At 50.7% G+C, this 21054-nt stretch overlaps 1 protein-coding gene across 1 annotated transcript in view; it reads left to right on the top strand.

Annotated features, from left to right (window-relative positions):
• CFAP77 (cilia and flagella associated protein 77) overlaps window positions 1-21054 on the top strand; it is a 66607-nt gene that overhangs the window by 27286 nt on the left and 18267 nt on the right. The window contains exons 2-3 of the mRNA XM_054393260.1: window positions 15994-16093; window positions 16601-16829. Coding sequence (XP_054249235.1) covers window positions 15994-16093; window positions 16601-16829 — 329 coding nt within the window. The remainder of the gene's footprint in view (window positions 1-15993; window positions 16094-16600; window positions 16830-21054) is intronic.

Genomic DNA, 21054 nt, shown 5'->3' with positions numbered 1-21054 from the left:
CAGACACTTGCAGAGCATCCTCTGTGCAGGGACCTCAGGCGGTTCCCAAGCACCCTGCCAGGCAGGGTGTGCACAATATTTTACTCTAACAGCAAATCTGTCTTGAGTAACCACACAAGGGACCCACAAGAGTTGGTTGCCTAGTAAAGGAGGCTCCTAACTAAATATCTCAACACAACTGTGCTGAAAACCACTTGAAAGTGGCTGCTGAAGGCTGGCAGAGGGCTGCACGTTAAGGTGGTCCTTAGCTTCGCTCTCTGTATCCCACGAGGTCCCTCTGAGCTGTGCTAATGCAATCCTCTGGGTGCCTGGGATGCTCTTTGGGGAGCACAAAGAAACCCTCTCGTTCCTAGGGGAGAATATCCCAGCTGTTTCCTCTGATCAAAGCCCCAACAGCCAAAAAAGAAGCCAGAGGGATGTTATGGTAACAGGGAAAAGCAGCTGCCTCCTGAGGACACCCAGTACTGCACCTCCAAGAGCAAACCCAGGGAGAATCTGGTGCATGATTGGGAGCTGCAAGCTGGGGATGGTTGTCACCTTCCCCAGAGGGCTGCAAAGATGCTGAAGGGCCTGGAGCACCTCTGTGAGGAGGAAAGGCTGAGAGCCCCGGGGTTGAGAGCCTGGAGAAGAGCAGCCCCAGAGGGGATCTGCCCAGTGCTCAGCAAGAACTAAAGGGTGGAAGGCAAAAGGATGGGGCTGGGCTCTTGTCAGTGCCCAGTGAAAGGAACAGTAGGCACAAAGTGGAACTCAGAAGGTTCCATGTGAACAGGAGGAGAAGCTTGTTTGGTGTGAGGGTGTTGGAGGCCTGGAGCAGGCTGCCCAGAGAGGTTGTGGAGTCTCCTCTGGAGAGCTTCCAAACCCCCCTGGCCATTGTGATCCTGGGCAACCCGCTAAGGGTGCCCTGCTTTAGCAAAGGGTTGGACTGGATAATCTCCTTCCAGCTCCTACCATGCTGGGGTTCTGTGTGTCAAACCCCTCCTCATTCCCCAGCTGCCCATCCCAACAACTTTTCAGGAACCACCTCTGTCATACAGCTGTATCCCAGGAATTGAACCTCATGGAGCAGATCACTGTGCAGATCCAGGTCAATATTACAAATCATAGAATTATGGAATTGTTCTGCCTGGAAAAGCTCTCTAAGACCATCAAGTCCAACAATCAACCTAAGACTACCATTACACCATGTCCCACACATTTCTTGAATGCCTCCAGGAATGGTGACCACCACCTCCCTGGGCAGCCTATTCCAATACCTGACCATCTCTGGGAATAAGCCACAGCTTCAGCAAAATCCAGTTTTGTAACTCAGCTGCCAAAACCTGAGCAGAGCACCCCCAATTCATTCCCCTCCAGCCCTGCAGCCACACCACATTTCCTTTTCCCTAAATCCCAGCAATTTATCCTTATTCTCATGCAGGTCAAAGGAGATGATTCTCCCTCTCTACTCTACTCTACTCTGGTGAGATCCCACCTGGAGTACTGTGTCCAGTTCTGGAGCCTCTCTTACAAGAAGGATCTGGAGGTGTTAGAATGTGTCCATAGAAGGGCCATGAGGATGAGCAGAGGGCTGGAGCTGCTCTGCTATAGAGACAGACAGAGTTAGGGTTGTTCAGTCTGGAGAGGAGAAGGCTCCAAGGAGATCTTATTGTGGCCTTCCAGGGGGCTACAAGAAAGCTGGGGAGGGAGTTTTTAGGGTGCCAGGTAGTGATAGGACTGGGGGGAAAGAAGCAAAAGTAGAAATAGGTAGATTCAGATTGGATGTTAGGAAGAAGTTCTTCACCATGAGGGCAACCTGCTCCAGTAGGTGGTGGAAGCCTCATCCCTGGAGGTTTTTAAGGCCAGGCTGGATGTGGCTCTGAGCAACCTGATCTAGTGTGAGGTGTCCCTGCCCCTGGCAGGGGGGCTGCAACTGGATGATCCTTCAGGTCCTCCTTCCAACCCTGACAACTCTATGATTCTATCCCTACATCACAAGAGAAATGAATGCAGCTAGCCAAGGAGGGAACCTTCCCTGGAAAATTTATTCTGCTTTATTTGGAGGCAGAGGAAAGAAAAACCCAACCCACCTCATTCCACCTCCTCCAAGAGCCAAGGTGATTGTGTGTGTGTGTCCTAATGAGGAATCTGTAATCATGAGAGTGTCATGTGTTAGACTAACTATGAAGCCACCACCAGCAGACTCTGTGAGCAGCAGTGGTTGTGTGATGGATGCTGATATTTTCCCCTTCCTCACCAAGTGCAACACACAACAGCAAACCAAAAATAAAAGCAAGATAAAAATATCTTCCTTTTTTTTTTTTTTTTGTTACCTACCCACCTCTTAATTTGTAGTTTTCTGGTGTTAGCAAGGCTTATAAGACACATGCTCCCAATTAGCTGCTCCTCTTAATTTAAATGCTTCATAAATTATCTCCTGCGCTGGTGGATTATCACTTCATAATGCGAGTTAGCATTTAAATAAATAGCTGAGATGTAGGAAATTAGAGAGGTTTACAGGCTGAGGCAGCAGCATAATGAAGGAAAATACCACAGCAGCTGAACAGAGCTGTGGAGATGTGATGAGAGAGGGGGTTATTAGTTTTTATATATAAATTTTTTTTCCTCCCCTCTCTTTACCTTTCAGCAACCAAATTGGGTCTGCAGCAAGGCAGAATATGGGTCAGAACTCCAGCAGAGCAGGAGCCTTTTGTAATGGCTGAGCATGAAGGGAATAGAGTATTGCTTAGCACCTCAAGCAGCTGATTTAGTAAACCTGAAGCAAGTGCAAAGTGGCTCTTTGGAGCCAACTCTTGGTTGCCTCAGAAGGTAGCTCCTTTGAAAGCATTTGGACTACTTGCATAGAATCAGAGAATTGTCAGGGGTGGGAAGGGACCTCAAGGCTCAGCCAGTTCCAAGCCCCCTGCCATGGGCAGGGACACCTCACACTAGAGAAGGTTGCTCACAGCCACCTCCAGCCTGGCTGCAAAAACCTCCAGAGATGAGGCTTCCACCACCTCCCTGGGCAGCCTGTGCCAGTGTCTCACCACCCTCATGAGCAAGATTTTTTTCCTAGCTTTCTCTACCTCATAGAATGATCTGGAGCCTGGCTAGCCTCTAGGCTCAGCCCCAATGAATATTGTCAAGCAGGTAGCTGAGAGACATCTCAAGAGCGCAGGTTTCTGGAAAGAATCACAGAATTGAATTGTTTTGGTTGGGGGAAAAAAACCTCCAAGCTTGAGTCCAACCTTCAGCCCAGCACCACCAAAGCCATTAAACCCTGTCCCCAAGTGCCATGACCACAGGTTTCTTGAACACCTCTAGGGCATGGGGACTCCACCCCCTCCCTGGGCAGCCTCTTCCAATCCCTGACCACTCTTGCAGTCAATTTTTTCCTGATCTCCAACCTCTCCTGGCATAATTTCAGGCCATTTCCTCTCATTCCATCACCTGATACTAGAGAGGAGAGCAACATCTGACCCCTTCCTACCCTTTCCAACAAATTTAGGACTGGAAAAGGAAACCTCAGAACAAAGCAGAGCTGAAACTGTAGTGAGAACATTAGGTGGGGAAAGCAGGGAGGGAGTCAGGTGTAGGATTGTGGGGAATCTGAGAAATAGCTCCATCTGACTTCCAAAGATAATGAGCATTCATTTAGTAAGGCAGGGAGTTTCTGCCAGGATTCCAGCACCATTAATAAGGATCAACCCATAGGCAAGGAGAGTTTTGAACCATTGTCAGCAGCTCCCCAGTGCTGTTTCAGCCCAGTGTCACCATTATTGTCATAAAGGTAGAAAATTAGGAAGTCAGGGCAGGGGAAAAATACCTTAGGACAACTCCTTAGGGGCCAAAGGCTCTCTCCAGTGCTTGCTGGTCTTGCCTTTGATGCCACTGCTTCTTTTCCTGCCACAGGAGAAAACTCTGGGCAGGATCCTGGCAGCAGTCAATCACCTGACTGCCACCAGCTTGTGGGAGAGCTGAAGGCACAGAGGCAGGAGCGGGCTCAGGACCCTTTGGTGCTGGTCATGCAGAGAGCCCTGCAGCTCTCAGGGAAGTTCAGCTCTCCCAGCTCCCTGCTTGCTCACACACAGACGAGTCCCAGCATGTCAAAATCATGGATAATTTTTCCCAAACACAGGAAAATCATAGAAGCCTTGACAGCCTTGACCAAAGTCCAGCCTTAGGCAGGAGAGTAAAGTTATTAGTTCCCTCATTTCCCAGGGAAAGTCTGACACATTAGGATCTCACAGTAAGTGGCTGTAAGTGTAATGGGCAGGGTGTGATTTTTTTTTTCTCCCCTCCCTGGGTTCTGCAGTGAATTTGCAGCATGTTGAATACATTTTGCTGTAGGACAGAGCAAATGATCTGGGCAGAGCCTTGCATTAGCACCAAACCCCTCTCTGTTTAATGGGAGTTGTGTCTAACTGACAGCACAATTTGGGGCTTCCTTGTGTTTCATCTACTTCAAGAGCAGGGGGTCAAATTGTCTCATCATTTACATCCACTCAACCCTGCTAATCCCCAGGAGAGCTGCTGAGAGGAAGCTCAGGACAACCTGTAACTGACTCAATTTTCTCTGCTTAGCATAGCACCTTCCAGCTAATTTTTTTTTCCCCTAGCAATGAGCCTCCAAAATGCTCTTGGTTACAACCCCAGATCTTCCTGAGGAGATAAGGCTGAACATGGACAGGCTGCAAGAGTTGGGGTTGCTCAGCCTGAGGAAGAGAAGGTTCCAGGGAGACCTTAGAGCAGTATTCCAGTACCTGAAGGGGCTACAGGAGAGCTGGGGAGGGACTTCTGACAAGGGCTGGGAGTGATGGGACAAGAGGCAGTGGCTTTGAGCTGGAGGAGGGGAGATAGAGACTAGAGATGAAGAAGAAATTCTCTACAGTGAGGGTGGGGAGACACTGGAACACCCCAGGGAGGTTATGGATGTCCCCTCCCTGGAGGTGTTCAAGGCCAGGCAGGATGAGGCCTTGAGCAACCTGGGCTAGTGGGAGGTGTCCCTGCCCATGGCAGAGGGGTGGCACTGGATGATCTTGAAGGTCCTTTCCAACCCAAACCATTCTACAAATCTATGGGCACCTGGTTGGACATCTGTTGGAAGGAAATCTCTTCCCAGACCTGTCAGGACATACTGATGGAGACTGAGGTGTTGCTTGGCCAAGATGCAGAGAGTTCAAGTCAGCCCCACAGGAGCCTCATTTCATCCTGCCTGTAGCATTCGGAGGGTGAGCAACATCCCACTCCATCCAACACAGAACCATGCAATTGTTTTGGTGGGAAAAGGCCTCTAAGATCACTGAAACATCCAACAGGTTCCAGGGGCTCTTCATACCTCAGAGTTTCAAGGCAGCAAAAGAAAGGCTCTGTGGGTCAGGCTGTCCTGGTGCTGACAGACCTGCAATGGCTCTGTCCTCTGGGGCATGTTTGCATCTCTGTGGCCATCACTCTGCCTTCTGCCCCAAGCAGAAGGGGCTACAGGCTTCTTTCTGTGCTTCCAGCCTCAGAACCCTCTGTTTTGCTGCATGGACACAGAAACCAAATCTTCTGTCCTGCCTGCAAGTGCTCTTCAGGTCTGATATGCGTTGGGTGATGAATGCAAGAGGCAGGACTGGAAGCCCCAGGTCTGAAGCCCTTCAGGGAGGTGGTACCACTTCTTTCCCAGCCTCACCTTTTCTCCTGGAAGGGCACTGCAAATCATAAAGCTGGAAGCTGCTGCAGATCTCTTTCCAACTGCTCTACTAATCATATTCCTTCAAATTTTATATCCCTGACCCTTGTAAAAGGATTGCAAGGAAGGCGTTTTTTAAGCTGCATTTTAATAAGTCAATATGAAAGCTCAAAATTATTTAAAGCTTCTTAAATAGGATTAGATTTGATTTCTTGAGGGAATAGTGGAGGGGATAGTCTAGTAAAGATGTTCTGTCCTGCTGAGGTTTTATTACATTAAAGCAACAGCATCCTTTTCAAACAGCAAAAAAACTTCCTCTATTCTCTAATGAAAATGGAGATTATTCTGTACAGGAGGTGACTGAAGTTGGTAGGTTCCTCTGTCTGTGATCAGAGATTAGAGTTTCTCCTTCAGTGGGAGCTGTGAGATTCATAGAATGGGTTGGGAGGGACCTTAAACATCATCTAATTCCAGCCCCCTGCCATGGGCAGGGACATCTCTCACCAGCCCAGGTTGCTCAAGGCTTCATCCAGCCTGGCCTTGAACACCTCCAGGAATGGAGCACCCACAGCCTCCCTGGGCAGCCTGTTCCAGTGTCTCCCCACCCTCATTGTAAGGAATTTCTTCCTGATCTCCAGTCTCAACCTCCCCTCCTCAAGCTTCAATCCATTCCTCCTTGTCCTATCACTCCAAGCCCTCCCCAGCTTTCTCATAGCCCCTTTCAGGTACTGGAAGGCTGCTCTAAGGTGTCCCTGGAGCCTTCTTTTCTAGTTCCTGAGCCAAGGGTTTGCTGAAGCAGTTGTGTGTTAGTCTCAGATATCTGAACATTCTGTTCTAGGAGGTACCACAAATGTAGTGACTCCTGTGAGATGCCAGACAGCTCTCAAGGCACCCAGAGGCTCTTTTGCAGCCAGAGATTGAATTTGCCCCTAAGAGTCAGAGGTCTGTGCCCCTGGGGGACTATTTTGCTCTGTGAGCAACGTGGCCATATTCAGTCTGCTGAAAACAAGGCTCATGGTGGAATCCTGACTTGCATTCAACACCTTTAAGGTCATGGTGGCTTCTCTGGAGGCTACCCTGGCAGCATTTAGCCCAGTAAGTTCTACAGAGCTCAAAGAGATTCAGGAGGAGGAAATGAAACCTGTCTGGATGGGGCTGAAGGAAGCAGGAGGAAGTGACATGGTGCAAAGAGCAGCCTCACTACGAGGAGTTGTGCTGAACATAAGCTGGGACAACATCTGGCCTTGAGAGAACAGAAGGGGATTTTTCTTGGAGTACCAGATGGGGAGAGGTTTACAGAACAGATCCTACCAAGGATGAACACAGAAAAGGTCATAATTGCTGGAAAGGGACACAAACTGCCTTGTAAAATGCATTGTCCCAGTTCCTCACCATTTAGAGGATGTTCTCTCACCCTCAAGTAACCATGAAGCCACTGAATGGTTTCTATCAGAAGACCAAGTCCAGCTGTTGTCCCAGCACTGCCAGCTCACCACCAAACCATGGCCCTCAGCACCACAGCTTTGAAACCTCTCCAGAGATGGAGACTCCACCACTGCCCTGGGCAGCCTGGGCCAGGACTTCACAACTCTTTCAGGGAAGAAATTGTTCCTAACATCCAACCTAAACCTCCCCTGGCACAACTTGAGCCATTTCCCTGTGTCCTATTACCTGCTCCTTGACAGAACAGAGCAACAGCCACCTGGCCCCAACTTCCTTCCAGGTAGCTGCAGAGAGCCAGGTGCTCTCCCCCCAGCTTACTTCTCTTCAGACTGAACAACTCCAACTCCCTCAGCTGCTCTTTACAAGACTTGTGCCACATCCTGCTCCCAGCTGAAGCTCCCTGGTCCCTCTGAAGCCAACAGATACTGAGCCACAGCATTTCCTGGCAGGATTAGACTTCAGGGTTAGAGCACAGGAGGTGTCCCCAAGGCTATGGCTCTCTGGCAAATGGCAACCCCACCACATCCTCTCCATCTCCCCTCTGGAGGGTCACATCTCTCTGGGGAGCCAAATGCAAAGATGATGAACTGCTTCCTTTGGCCAAGGTGCTCCATGCTGTTCTGCCCATGCTTTCTCCCAGAGCTGCCACTGCATCAGAGACAATTGCTCCAGTTTTTTTTCCCACCCTGATCCATCCATACTCACTTCCACTTTCCCCTGATGTTGAAAGCAAGGACTCAGAGATGTCTGTCTCCATTTAGCTGTCCCAGAGCCACCCCATCCTGTACCAAACCCCTCCACCATTGTCCCTGCTCATCCTCAAATCTCTTCCCTGCTTGTTCTACCTCGTAGGGGTGAATGGTGCTTGTAGCTCAGGAGAGAGCAGGTGCAGGCAAGACCTCAGCCTAGCAGCAGCTATAAACTGCACCCCACCTTCATTCAGCCCAAACCACCCACCCCAACTGCCAGCAGCTTTGTCTCCTGACCACAGAGGATGCTGCTTCCCTCCAGGGCTTGCAAGCAAGCAAGAGGCTGCTGTGAACTTCCCGAGCTGTGACACCCACCACAGAGACACACATGTGCTGCTCTGACCTTCAGTGCTGCCACAAAACCTTACACAGGCACCGATTTATCTCCAAGTCAGGTTTCCTAGAGCAGCAGAAGATCCTTTCCAATATTTCTGTCTCAATTAGAGTCAAACACCTCAGCAAGACTCAGCCTTTGGGGCTGTGCCTGGGCTGCCTGCTCCCAGCACTGAGACCAGCAGCAGAAGCAGCACAAGTGGGCAAGGTGCTGGTGATTTATCAGGGCTGAAGTAATTCACTCTGACACAGAGGCACTGAGGAGGAGCTCAGGGTCCAGCAGGTGCCCCTCAAGACCCAAGAGTTATCTGGTGTCACACATCAACAGCAGCAGGCTCAGAACCTGACTCCCTAGCAAAGAAAATCCTTTTTTTGGACCAAACTCCTTTTCAAACAGCAGAAAGAATCAGCTCTGTTGTGGAGAATAAACTCAGAATTGTTTGGGTTGGGAAAGACCTCCAAGATAGAGTCCCACCATCCACCTAAGACCACCATGGCCACTAAACCATGGCCCCAGGTGCCATGGCCACACAATTCTTGAACACCTCCAGGGATGGGGACTCCACCACCTCCCTGGGCAGCCTGTTCCCATCCCTGATCACTCCTGCAGCAAAGAATTTTTTTCCTATTCTCCAACCTAACCCTCCCTTGGCACAATTTCAGGCCATTTCCTCTCCTTCTATCACCTGATGCTAGGGAGAAGAGACCAACCCCACCCCACTGCCACCTCCTTTCAGGGAGCTGTAGAGAGCAATGAGGTCTCCTCTCAGCCTCCTCTTCTCCAAACTGAACACCCCCAGGTCTCCCAGCTGCTCCTCAAAAGATCTGTTCTCCAGACCTTCACTGCCCTTCTCTGGACCCACTCCAGCACCTCAATGTCCTTCTTAGAGTGAGGAGCCCAAAACTGAACCCAATATCCAAGTTGTGGCCTCCCCAGTGCTGAGAAAGGCAATTTACAGAGCTGTAACCCCCTGCTGCTGAAATTGTCCTTCCAACAGCACATTATCTGCTAACTCCAGCATCACAGAATCATAGAAGAGACCTCCAAGATCATCAAGCCCAACCTTCAGCCCAAGACCACCAAACAAGGAATGACTCATGGTCAGAGTCCCAGAATTTGGGGGCAAAGAGTTTTCAACAGCAACAAAAACCTCCTAGAGAGTGAACAGAGCCACAAAGACAAACAGAAGTCTTGTGCAGGCAACTGCTTTCATATCTGCCTGCCCCTTTAAAACCAAAAGGATGGAGTTCATTTGCATTTAGATCTCTTTGGCTCCCTCTTTTCATCTAAAGACAAATCCTCACAAAGGCTGCTTAATTAGACCAAATTAGATTTCCACCTAGTGGCTTGTCATTCATTAGCAAACGCTGTTCTTTTCTTCTGTTTTGGTAATTAGAGGCAGGGCTGGCAGGGCTCACTTCAGGCTCCAGGTTCTGACTTGCATCCCTGATTTTGTGCAGATGAGAGCAACAACAACAACAACAAAAAAAAAAAAAAAGGAAATTTATTCAAGTCGCATCAAGTCTGCTCAATTTCTACAAGTTGGATAAAGATCATTGCTGGAGTCTTTTATGTAATGGGGTAGAGACTCTTGCTTAAGGCTTTAATGATTAATTGTAATAGCAGATCTGGTGGCAATTTTCGAGACTAAAAGCTGAGCACAAACAGCTCCCACGTGAAGCTGCTGTGCCAGGCAGCATGGCTTGGCTCAGAGGAGGGTCTCTATGTCTGGGACCTCAATGCCTAGCCCTTGGTTGGTGTCCTCACAGCCTCACAGTGAGCAGAAATGATGGGAAGGGGCAAGCTGCTGCCTGGGGTTGGGTAGGTAGAATCCTGGGCTGGAATTGTGGCACTGCTGAGGCCAGACCTTGAATATTTGGTTTGGTTTTGGGGCTCTCTCTGCAGCTGGAGCTGGTCCAGAGAAGGGCAACAAAGCTGGGGAAGGGTCTGGAGAACAGGGCTGGGGAGAAGCAGCTGAAGGAATTGGGGCTGTTTAGCCTGCAGAAGAGGAGGCTGAGAGGGGATCTCATTGCTCTCTACAGCTCTCTGAAAGGAGGTTGCAGTGAGGTGGGGTTGGTCTCTTCTCCCTAGAATCAGGTGATAGAATCAGAAGAAATGACCTGAAATTGTGCCAGGGGACAGTTAGGTTGGAGATTTGCAGCAAAGAAATTGTTCCTAGAGTGGTCAGGGACTATAACAGGCTGCCCAGGGAGGTGGTAGAGTCCCCATCCCTGGAGGTGCTGAAGAAATGCATGGCCATGGTCCTTAGGGACATAGGTTAGTGACCATGGTGGTCTTAAGCTGACTCAGTGATCTTAAAGGTCCCTTCCAACAAAACAATTCTCTGATTCCAGCTGCTTCATCTACCTGCAATGTCTAAACCAGTGAGGGACAAGCCTGTGTCCCATCCATCCTTGCAGTCCTCTTCTGCAAGTCCTATAAAAAACAACTTCTAGAGGGGAAAAGTCACCAAGACCTGGAATTATTAAGGTTGGAAAAGTCCCCCAAGAGTGAGTCCAAGCATTACACCTGCACTGCCACATCCTTCAATAAACCATGTCCCTAAGCACCTCATCTCTATGGGTTTTGAACACTTCCAGGGATGGAAACTCCACCACTGCCTCAGGCAGCCTTTTCCAGGCTTTAAACCGTTCTTGCAGTGAAGAAATTGTTCCTCATGTCCCACCTAAACCTCCCCTGGTGACCTGTTCCAGTGTCTCACCACCCTCCCTGGAAGAATTTCTTTCTAGTATCTAGTGTAAAGCTGCCCTCCTCGAGCTTGACACTGTGCTAACAGATCCAGAGTCTGAGGTGTGGTTTTGTAACAACACAGAATCTTGGAATGGTTTAGGTCAGAAGGGATCTTTAAAGCTCATCCAGCCCAACCCCACTGCAGGGAGATCTTTAACTGGATCAGGCTATTCAGAGCCCCAAACAACCTGATCTGGAATGGTTCCAGGGATGAGGCATCTCCCACCTTTCTGAGTGACCTGGGCCAGGATCTCACCACCTTCACTGTGAAAAAAACTCTTCCTTGTATCTAGTCTCAGCCTACCTTCTCTCACTTTAAAACCCTCTTGCACTTTAAAGCCATCACCCCATGTTTCCCCAACCATTTTCTGTAAAAGAGACAAAGGAGGTTTTTTTCCCCTTCCACCTTAAAAACCAAAACACCCCCCCCCCAAACCACAACCAAAACACCCCCCCCAAACCCCAACCAAAACACCCCCCCCAAACCACAACCAAAACACCCCCCCCAAACCACAACCAAAACACCCCCCCCAAACCACAACCAAAACACCCCCCCCAAACCACAACCAAAACACCCCCCCCAAACCACCAACACCCCCAAACCACAACCAAACCCCCCCCAAACCACAACCAAAACACCCCCCCCCAAACCACAACACCCCCCAAACACACCACCCCCCCCAAACCACAACCAAAACACCCCCCCAACCACAACCAAACACCCCCCCAACCACAACCAACACCCCCCCCCAAACCACAACCAAAACACCCCCCCCAAACCACAACCAAAACACCCCCCCCAAACCACAACCAAAACACCCCCCCCCAAACCACAACCAAAACACCCCCCACCCCCAAAACCCCCCAAACCACAACCAAAACACCCCCCCCCAAACCAACAAACACCAAAATCTCATCAAATTTGTGCCTCTCAAAACACTGAGCATTCCCTTTCCTCATCTACCTAAACCTGATGTTGAGTTACTGTCCCCCAGAGGCTTTCAGGAGCTGGGTTCTGATGTATCCCTGCACTTTGTAGCTCACTGCCTTCTTGGAGTGTAATCAAACATCAAGCTAAGTAGCAAATAAATCTCCCGATCTCATGAGCTGCACAGCGAGATCATGTAAATGCAAATGAAGGGCTTGATTTCAAGCTGTCGCGGGGGGAAGGAGGGAAAGATGCTGGGGCCCTGTCACTGCCATCACTTCACTCTGCAAGGGCAGTAAATCTGCAATAACAACAGGAATGGCAGCGTGAAGGGAGGGCTTTACTGTACAAGGGGGTGTCATGAAAAGGGGAACAGAAGGGAGGGAAGGAAGCAGGGCAGGGCGGGATGGAAACGCACCGGCGGCGGCTGAGGAGGGGATGGGGCAGCTCCGGCTGAGGTGGAGCAGAGAGGACTAAGGAGCTTGCCCAGCAGAGGTCTTTCCTAACCAAAACACAAGAGAGACTGTTTACAAAGGCCTGCAGTGATAGGACAAGGGGCAACAGCTTCAAACTAGAGAAGAGCAGATTTAGATTGGATGTTAGGAGCAAGGTCTACCCCATGAGGGTGGTGGAACGCTGGAACAGGTTGTCCAGGGAAGTGGTTGGGGCCCTATCCCTGGAGGTATTCAAAATCAGGCTGGACAGGGCTCTGGGCAACCTGATCTAGTGGAGGATGTCCCTGCTGAATGCAGGGAGAGTTGGACTAGATGACCTTTAGAGATCACCTCCAACCCAGGTGATTCTATGATCCTGTAGAATCATTGAGGTTGGAAAAGTGCTCTAAGATCACCCAGTCCAACCACCAACCCAACACCACCAATGCCCACTAAGCCATGGCCATGCACTTCTTGAACACCTCCTGGGATGGGAGCTCCACCACCTCCCTGGGCAGCCTGTTCCAATCCCTGACCACTCTTGCAGTGAAGAAATTTTTCTTAATATCCAACTTAAACCTCACCTGCTGCACCTGAGGCCATTTCCTCTTGTCCTATAATTTGTTATTTAGAAGAAGAGACCAACCCCCACCTCACTCCAACCTCCTTTGAGGTGAGTGAAAGGCTTCCAGCCCAGTGAAGGGCTGCTCAGGTGCAGGGATTAACAACCCCTGCCTCCATCTTTTGCTGTGTTTCTCAGCCCAGACATCTCCTCCCCCTCTACAGCCTCTGGCACCTTTGGGAAATGGATGCAACCTGTGTCAGTGTGCCAGAGATACCAGGGCATGGAACACAAAGTCTTGCAACCAAACATGGATCCTTAAAGGTTTTGTACTTCCTCACACCTTTGCAACACATCCACCCCTCCTACAAACCCACCTCTGAGCCTTCCTCTTTCTCCACAGCAGACACTATTAGCACCCAAACACAAATCCAGGGCTCAAACCGGGGGCTGCACAAATCAAAGTTACCTGGCAAAGACCAAAGTGCTCAATGCATCCTCAGTGCAACCTGCTCTAGTGGGAGGTGTCCCTGCTTGTGGCAGGGGGGTTGGAACTGGATGATCTCCAGGGTCCCTTCCAACCCAAACCATTCTATGAATCTCTCAGCTTCCACTGAAGGAGAAACTCTAATCTCTGATAACAGAGAGGAGTCACCTCCTGAATCAATGAAACCCCACTCAGCCTGCAGCCAGCCAGGGTATTCCCTCTGACCACACACCCCAACCTCTGAACTGCAGCCAGTCTGAGCATGGCCCCCTCCACACCCAGTCCACCCATAAAAATCCTCATTTCCAAGAGGGTAGGATGCACTAGCTGAGCCTTTAAAGACAGTTTGAGAGCAGAAAGCAAACCTCAGCACACACCTCTGCCTCTTGTAGCCCTGGGAGGAGGTGAGGATCTCTGCAGGATGCTCTGGGAACGCTTCAGGAAACAGTCTGGGGTTGCCTTTTCCAAAGGGGCTGAGGAAGCAGTGTTTGAGATGCTGGATTTTCCCTCACTGAGGTCATAAAGGGAGAAAACTTGCAGAAGGTACCCAGAGAAAATTAGGACCGCCTGGGATGCAGGGAGAGAAGGTTTTAATTAGAGCCAAGAGGTGGGAAATAAGGCAGAGAAATGACATCTTAATGAGGTTTAATGAAGTTGTCTGCTGATGGGCACAGCTGTCAGACAGATCTGTATTCCAGCCAAGCAGCCTTGTGACAGGCTGAACCTGAACACAGGAAATGGTGCTGGAGAGCTGGGGAAGGGGAAAAAAAGGACCTTCTGCATCAACTTGGCTTTGTTTTGCCCACCCCTTTCCAGCACCACACACCTACAGCACCCCAAGACAAGCAAACAGACCCAGCCCATGAGGCTGCAACAGCATTTTGCTGATTTATGAATGAGGAAGGCTGCAACCTTGGATTGCACTGAGCAAGAGCCACTCCTGCTGCCTCCTCCTCTGCTTTTGTGGGTGAAAGATGCTGGCTCAGAGTCCTCAGAGCCTGTTGATGTTCTTCAGGCACAGGTTCTCTCCATGTTTAACATATTGGACCAGATTTTTTTTTCCTTCCTTAATTAATTATCCAGCACCTTCAGCTTTATTTATTCAGTGCAAAGTGACTGTAAAATGCCAGCTGATCATGAAAGCAAGCAGCCTGCGCTCCTTTTGTGATGGAGTAAACACCCAACTGTGTTCACTTCAGGTGCTCCACTAAAGGGAATCTTTAACTCCTGACAGTCATCTTTTTTTTTTTTTTTTTTCCCTCTTATCATTTTTAGAGAGGTTCTGCATTCAAAGATCTGGAAGCTGCTTTGCCACAGGTTACAAACCCCTCTCCAGAGAGGGAGACTCCACAACCCCCCTGGGCAGCCTGTTCCAGTGTTCTGCCACCCTCCCTCAACTTCTTCCAATTGCTCCTTGTCGTGTCACTGGGCATGACCAAGCAGAGCCTGACTCCATCCTCTGGGCACTCAACATCTCCTGATCCAGAGACTGTTCCCCCTGGAGTGTAATGACAGTCCTCTCCATGTCAGCATTCAATGATTCACCTGTGAGAAGCCCCAGAGTAGGGTTTCAGTGCTTCAGCCCTCTCAACAAGACCTGCCAACACCCTTCCCACAGAGAACAACCTGTCCCAAAGCACTCACATCCATGCTTGAAAGCTCCAGGGGACTTGTTAGAATTGTTCGGGTTGGAAAAGCCTTCTAAGGTCATCCAACCTTCAACCAACACCACCATGGCCACTGAACCATGTCCCCAAGTGCCATGGCCACACATTTCTTAAGCACCTCCAGGGATGGAGGCTCCACCACCTCCTTGTGCAGCCTGTTCCAATTCCTGACCCTGCTCCAGCTTCCCCTAGCAGGACTGCACAGCCCCAGGCTGCCAGGCTCTCACCCCTTCCCTCCTCCACCATCTCCCTTTCAAGCAGCAATAAGGTTTCAAGACACACACATCCTGCAGTGACTTCACCATGGAGATGGAAGGGTAGAGACAAAGGGGTGAGGGGAGGTCACTTAATCCCCACAGACACCACCAGGCTGGGACACTCACAGGCTGGGGACCACTTCATTTTGAAACTAAACATAAATGAATTTATTGAGCTCCAGTCCTTTTCTGTGCTATAAACCCTCAGCTCTGCTCCCTCCTCTTCATCCTCTTTCCCCTCCCCCTGCACCATGCCTTGCCTCTGGAATATTCCCAGGCAGGAGGGGCAACAGGACTGTTTGGGGAGGTTCAGATCAGTTTTCTAGGGAGGATGCAGATCTTGGAAATGAAATAACTCAGAGGAACGTTCAGCCCAGCTGCAGCCTCCCCAGCAGACACCACAACTGGGCACATTCCAGCCCATGGAGGGCTTAACCAAACAAAAAGAACTTGAGTCCATTTGTATTAGGTCAGGATCCCCCTTCCTAGCACAGCCAGACCTCTTCATAGCTCAGGTGTATTCAGCATCCTTCAGGCTTCAGCTCTGGTGAAGTCTCATGGCTGGGAGATCTCCTGTGGCTTGTGTCCAAGCAGTAGATTCAAACCCTGCCAAGTGCAGCCAGATCCACTCCTGGTACCTGTGGCCATCCTCTGTTACTAATTGTTGTTGTCAGTGGCTTTAGCTTAGCAGGAAAGTTCTTTATGCTTCTCCTGTAAATTCTTTTCTGCAGCCAGAGGTGGGGAAGCCCCAGAGAAACTGCTACACACTGCCAGCCTTGGATTTTGCCTATGGGCTGTACATCCAGAGAACAGATGGAGGAGTCCCTGAAGGTATGACACCCCCACCAAAACACAGTACTGCAAGCAAGCCCTGACACTAAGCCTCTCCCCCTCCTTCCTAGTGCTCTTCAATCCTTCTCATCAAGCAGGAGGTGAAGAACCCCAGGTCTCCCTCACTTCCATTCATCTCACCCAGACTGCTTGGTGACCAGGAAAGTTTGTCACACTGGAAATTTCTCTAGGATCACAGAGAGCCCAAGCAGAGAAGGGAATGGCAGCTGCAGAGGGAGATCCACACAGCCATGTTCATAACTTGGTTAAAGCTCCTGTTTTGTGCTCCCAGGGACAACTCCCCTGGGAAATCAGACCTGCTGAGCCAGCCAGGGCAGACGGGGAGATGTTCCCTACCCAGTGCAATAGGAGCAGACACAAAGCTCACCCCACAGCAAAGCTGTGGCAGAATGTGTGCAAAGTCCTCACTCAAGGTGCACAGAGCCTCTCTTCCCAGAGAGGAGCTGCCCACCACACCTGACCCTTGCCTCTGCTCTTTCCTTCCAGCCATAGGCAGCTGGGACACAGTCAAGCCCAGGAGAGCTTCAGCTCGGGACATGCCTCGAGACTTCCTCACCATGAACCGTGGTGCCCTCAGGGCTGGCTGCACCACTGCCAGGGACTTCAATCTCTACTACAAGGCCAAGGACCTGAGGTGCAAGGAGGAGGAATACAACCACCTGCAGAGGAGCTCCCCCAAGCTCCCTGCAGCCTTCACCTTTGGCATCCCACCACGGTAAGGGGGAAGGCTTGGGGCCCTTCTCAGAATAAGGTTGTCCTGCCCTGCCCCTGTCCTGGGGTGCAGCACTACAGAGGGTGGCCAGCAGCACTACAGAGGGTGGCCAGCAGCACTACAGAGGGTGGCCAGCAGCACTACAGAGGGTGGCCAGCAGCACTACAGAGGGTGGCCAGCAGCACTACAGAGGGTGGCCAGCAGCACTACAGAGGGTCTTCTCCCCCTCTGCTCTGCCCTGCTGAGACCACACCTGCAGTGCTGGGTCCAGTTTTAGGCTCCCCAGTTCAAGAGAGACATGGACAGAATCCAACAGAGAGCCACAAGGATGCTTAGGGGACTTGAGCATCTCCCCTGTGAAGAGAGACTGAGAGCCCTGGGGCTGTTTAGTGTGGCGAAGAGGACACTGAGAGGGATCTGATCAATGTCTACTGATATCTGAGGGGTAGGGGTCAAGTGGAGGGGGCCAGGCTCTTTTGGGTGGTGCACAGTGATCAGACAGGGAACAATGAGTTCAAACTTGAACAGAGAAGATTTCAGCTCAACATGAGGAGAAACTTCTTTACAGTGAGGGTGACAGAGCCCTGGAGCAGGCTGCCCAGGGGGGTTGTGGAGTCTCCTTCTCTGGAGGCTTTCCAAACCCACCTGGATGCATTCCCGTGCAGACTGCCCTGGGTGATGCTGCTTTGGCAGGGGGTTGGACCCAATGATCTCTAGAGGTCCAGTCCAACCTCTACTGTACTGTGATACCCTCACACCTCCATCTCCCACACCTCTCAGCTGTTGGAGCACAGAGGATTTTCTAGCTGTGTGCAGGTCTGGCCCAGACATTAGATTTCATTTGAAGAGCTGAGTAATAATCACTGTGAGGAAAAAAAAAAAAAAAAAAAAACAAAACACCAAACACCAACAAAACCAAACCAAACAACAGCCACAAATTCCAGAGCAAAGACATGATGAACAGCAGCCTGGATTTTCCATGATACTAAATGGGCTTTGCATATGCAAATTGAATGGATTTTAAAATGGTATTTAATGACAATTTTCGTAGCAGACATTAACATTAATTGCAGCCAAATGAAAATGCAGCATTAGCTTGCTGTTAGCTGCAAATGCCCCAGCTATAAAGCTTTATCTTTATCAGCAGCAGCCCTCAGTGAGGTGACAGGGCTGCTCTGCAAATTGCAGGCAAAAAGGGCTTTTAGGTGGCAAAAGGAGCCCCCAATGCAGGCCAAAAAAAAAAAAAACCAGCATCAATTTTGCTTTATTTCTTCATAAATAGGGGTTAAATGGCTGCCTCTAAATAAATAAATACATCTAGGCAGGTTTCACAGGTTTTAAGGCAAAGCTGCAGACCCCACCCCAGCAGAATTGGTTTTGATTTAAAGTTCTGGTTGCACAACTTGCCTGCTTCCTTAATAGCCACCCCTTGTGGAGGCTGATTGTATTTATCCCTTCCCTTTAAAAAGCATAAAACAGACAAAATCAAATTACTGAGCTCACCAAGGAGTTGTTACAGCCAGTGCAGTAAAAAGTGGGAACTTAACACACTTGGCCATGACTGCTCAGCTTCAGACACCAGCCCTGCTGAGCTCTCCCCAGCCCCAAGCCCGTCCCTGCTCACAGCTGACCAGGTTCCAGATCTGCTCTCTTCAAAAAATGGTTTGGTTCTGAAGGGATTTTAGCTGCTCCTGCTGTCACAGCCCAAGCCCTGCACAATTGGGTTTGGTGCTGCTGGTTGGAAGGCATCACAGCTAAGACACTTCTCTGGGGGCAAAAGGAGGGAATGGTGACCTGAGGTCTTTTTCCATGACTCCAAGCACTTCACAGAATTCCAGCATGTAAGGGTTGGAAGGGACCCCTGGACATCATCCAGTCCAACCCCCCTGCTGAAGCAGGGCACCCACAGCAGCTTGCCCAGGAGCGCAGTAGCCAGGGGAGATTGGAATCTCCACAGAGGAGACTCCACAACCTCTCTGGGCAGCCTGCCCCAGGGCTCCAGCACCCTCACACCAAAGAAGTTTCTCCTCCTGGACTCCAGTTTGTGCCCATTGCCCTTGTGCTGCTGCTGACCCTTAGACATAGAACCATAGAATTGTCTGAGTTGGACAAGACCTGCAAGACCAGATCCAACCATCTCTGATGAACACCTCAGGTGCAGTGAAGTCTTTCAACAAGAGCACAACCTGCACATCATTTCCTAGCCCAAGGCACAGCACAGAGGGTGCAGCCGAGAAAAGCAGAGAACAAAGGTCCACTGGAACCACGCTGCCTGATCATAGAGTGGTTTCAGAGGGAAAAGCTCCCTAAGATCATCCAACCACCAACCCAACACCACCATGGCCATTAAACCATGTCCCCAAGTGCCATGGCCACAGCTTTCCTGAACACTTCCAGGGGGGATAAGGCCACCACCTCCCTGGGCAGCCTGTTCCAATCCCTGACCACCTTACACCTGCAGAATACCCCAAAGCAAGGAATGCTCACTGAAGCTGGCTGGATCAGAACAGGTAAACATCCCCACCTGGCTCCACAGGAAAATGCATTTTTAATTTCATCTTGACACAGGAAGCAAATAAGGTTCATGATGGTGATGCTCTGAGCCAACATCCAGAACTCCAATGCAAACCCTCACAGTCTGCACCCACAGCCCTGCTGCAGCAATTCCACACGGCTGGAATTGCAGCTGGTGCCAGCACGCAGCCTTGGGGCTGTGCTGCCTCCCTAGGAGCTGCAGCACAGGGGTTAAGAGGCTCAAACAGCAATCAATGACCACCACAAGAACCTGCTTGTGGTCTGGCAGCTGCCAGTGGGTAACCTTGAGAAGGCTTCTCAAGTCCTGCCAACAGATGTACAGACCCAGGGCTGCACTGCTGGAGACTTCTGTCTCCTAAAGACACCAAGGTCAGGAGATCTCCCCAGGCTCACAAGCAGGAGCTCCTCCTGGCTGATGCCAACCAGAGACACACACAAATGCTGTGCCTGCTATCAGTGCCTTATTAATCACACCCTGGCCCTGCTGCTCTCTCTAGCCCAGCAGATCTCTTCTACCTCTGCTCTCCATCCATGGTGGATGTGTGCTGTGTGGAGCATCTCACACTGGAATATCCTTTTTCCTGGGATATTTTCCTTCAAAGGTCACACATAGCCTTCCACCAATTCCCTGGGGACACCTTCCAGAGGAGAGGGAATCAGCAAAAAAGGCAGAGCTGCTTCTCCCTCCCTGTTCCCAGAGCTGTTCACTGTGGATCATGTGGCCAAGCTTTGTTGGCAGAGTCATAAAAAGGACATTTTTCATCTCTCCTTTTTCCTGCTCCCGTTCCCTCCTCTCTCTCAGCATCAGACAGAGATTTATTCCCTCCCTGATGCCTGTGGCATTCAGAGCTGGGAGGGGTCAGGGGAGGCACTGGTGGGACAATAACAGATAATTCAGTGGGTCCCCAGGGGCTTGTCCAGCCCCAGAGCCGATCCATCAGCAGGCAGTGCTCATGCCAAGGTCAGCAGTAACAAGGAGGTGGTGGGGTCCCCGCTGCCCCCATGGGGCATCCTCCAGTCAGGCTCTCCCCAATCCATGCTCCAGCCTCTGGTCTCTGCAGGAGCTGCCTTGTGCCAGCCACAGTTTGCACTGCCCACCGAGTGCAGGAGCTGGGCTGACAGAGCCACAGAACCACCATGGGTGGAAAAGAGCTTCGGGGCCAGCAAGTCACAGAATCACAGAACACATCTGGCTGGAAGAGAGGTCCAAGCCCCTCCAGTCCAGCCCTCGACCCAGCACTGAACGGTCAAAACTAAACCATGTTCCTAAGCACCAGGTCCACAGGCTGCTTGCAGAGAGATGATTTCCCTCCTCCTCTTGGCAGTGCAGGTTTCCCAGCTCAGCACAGTGTGTCCCAGAGCACATTCCCGAGGCAAGGACAGCACAGCCGTGCTACACCTGTACCTCCTTCAAACCCTGCCTGGCCAGAACCCTGCCTCCCACGTGCTGCCATCCACTTGGCAGTTGGCCTGTAGGTTGGGCTGACCTTGGGTGTGCTGGCAGGATTTCCCTGGCACTCTGTCATCCCCATGGCTCCTGCCAGGTCCCCCCTCACCGTCTGCCCTCACTTCAGCCATCCCTTTCCTGAATTTTGCATCCCATTTTCCTCCTAACTTCATCTCCTCCCATCCTTCCACCTCCCATGCTCCCAAACTGGTCTTAATCCTTGGGCAGCTGCTTTCACCATGCTCC

This window comes from Indicator indicator, chromosome 28 (genome assembly GCF_027791375.1).
Source record: "Indicator indicator isolate 239-I01 chromosome 28, UM_Iind_1.1, whole genome shotgun sequence".
Lineage (NCBI taxonomy): Eukaryota > Metazoa > Chordata > Aves > Piciformes > Indicatoridae > Indicator > Indicator indicator.
The sequence above is the reverse complement of the archived record's forward strand: the minus strand, read 5'-3'. Positions and strand labels throughout refer to the sequence as shown.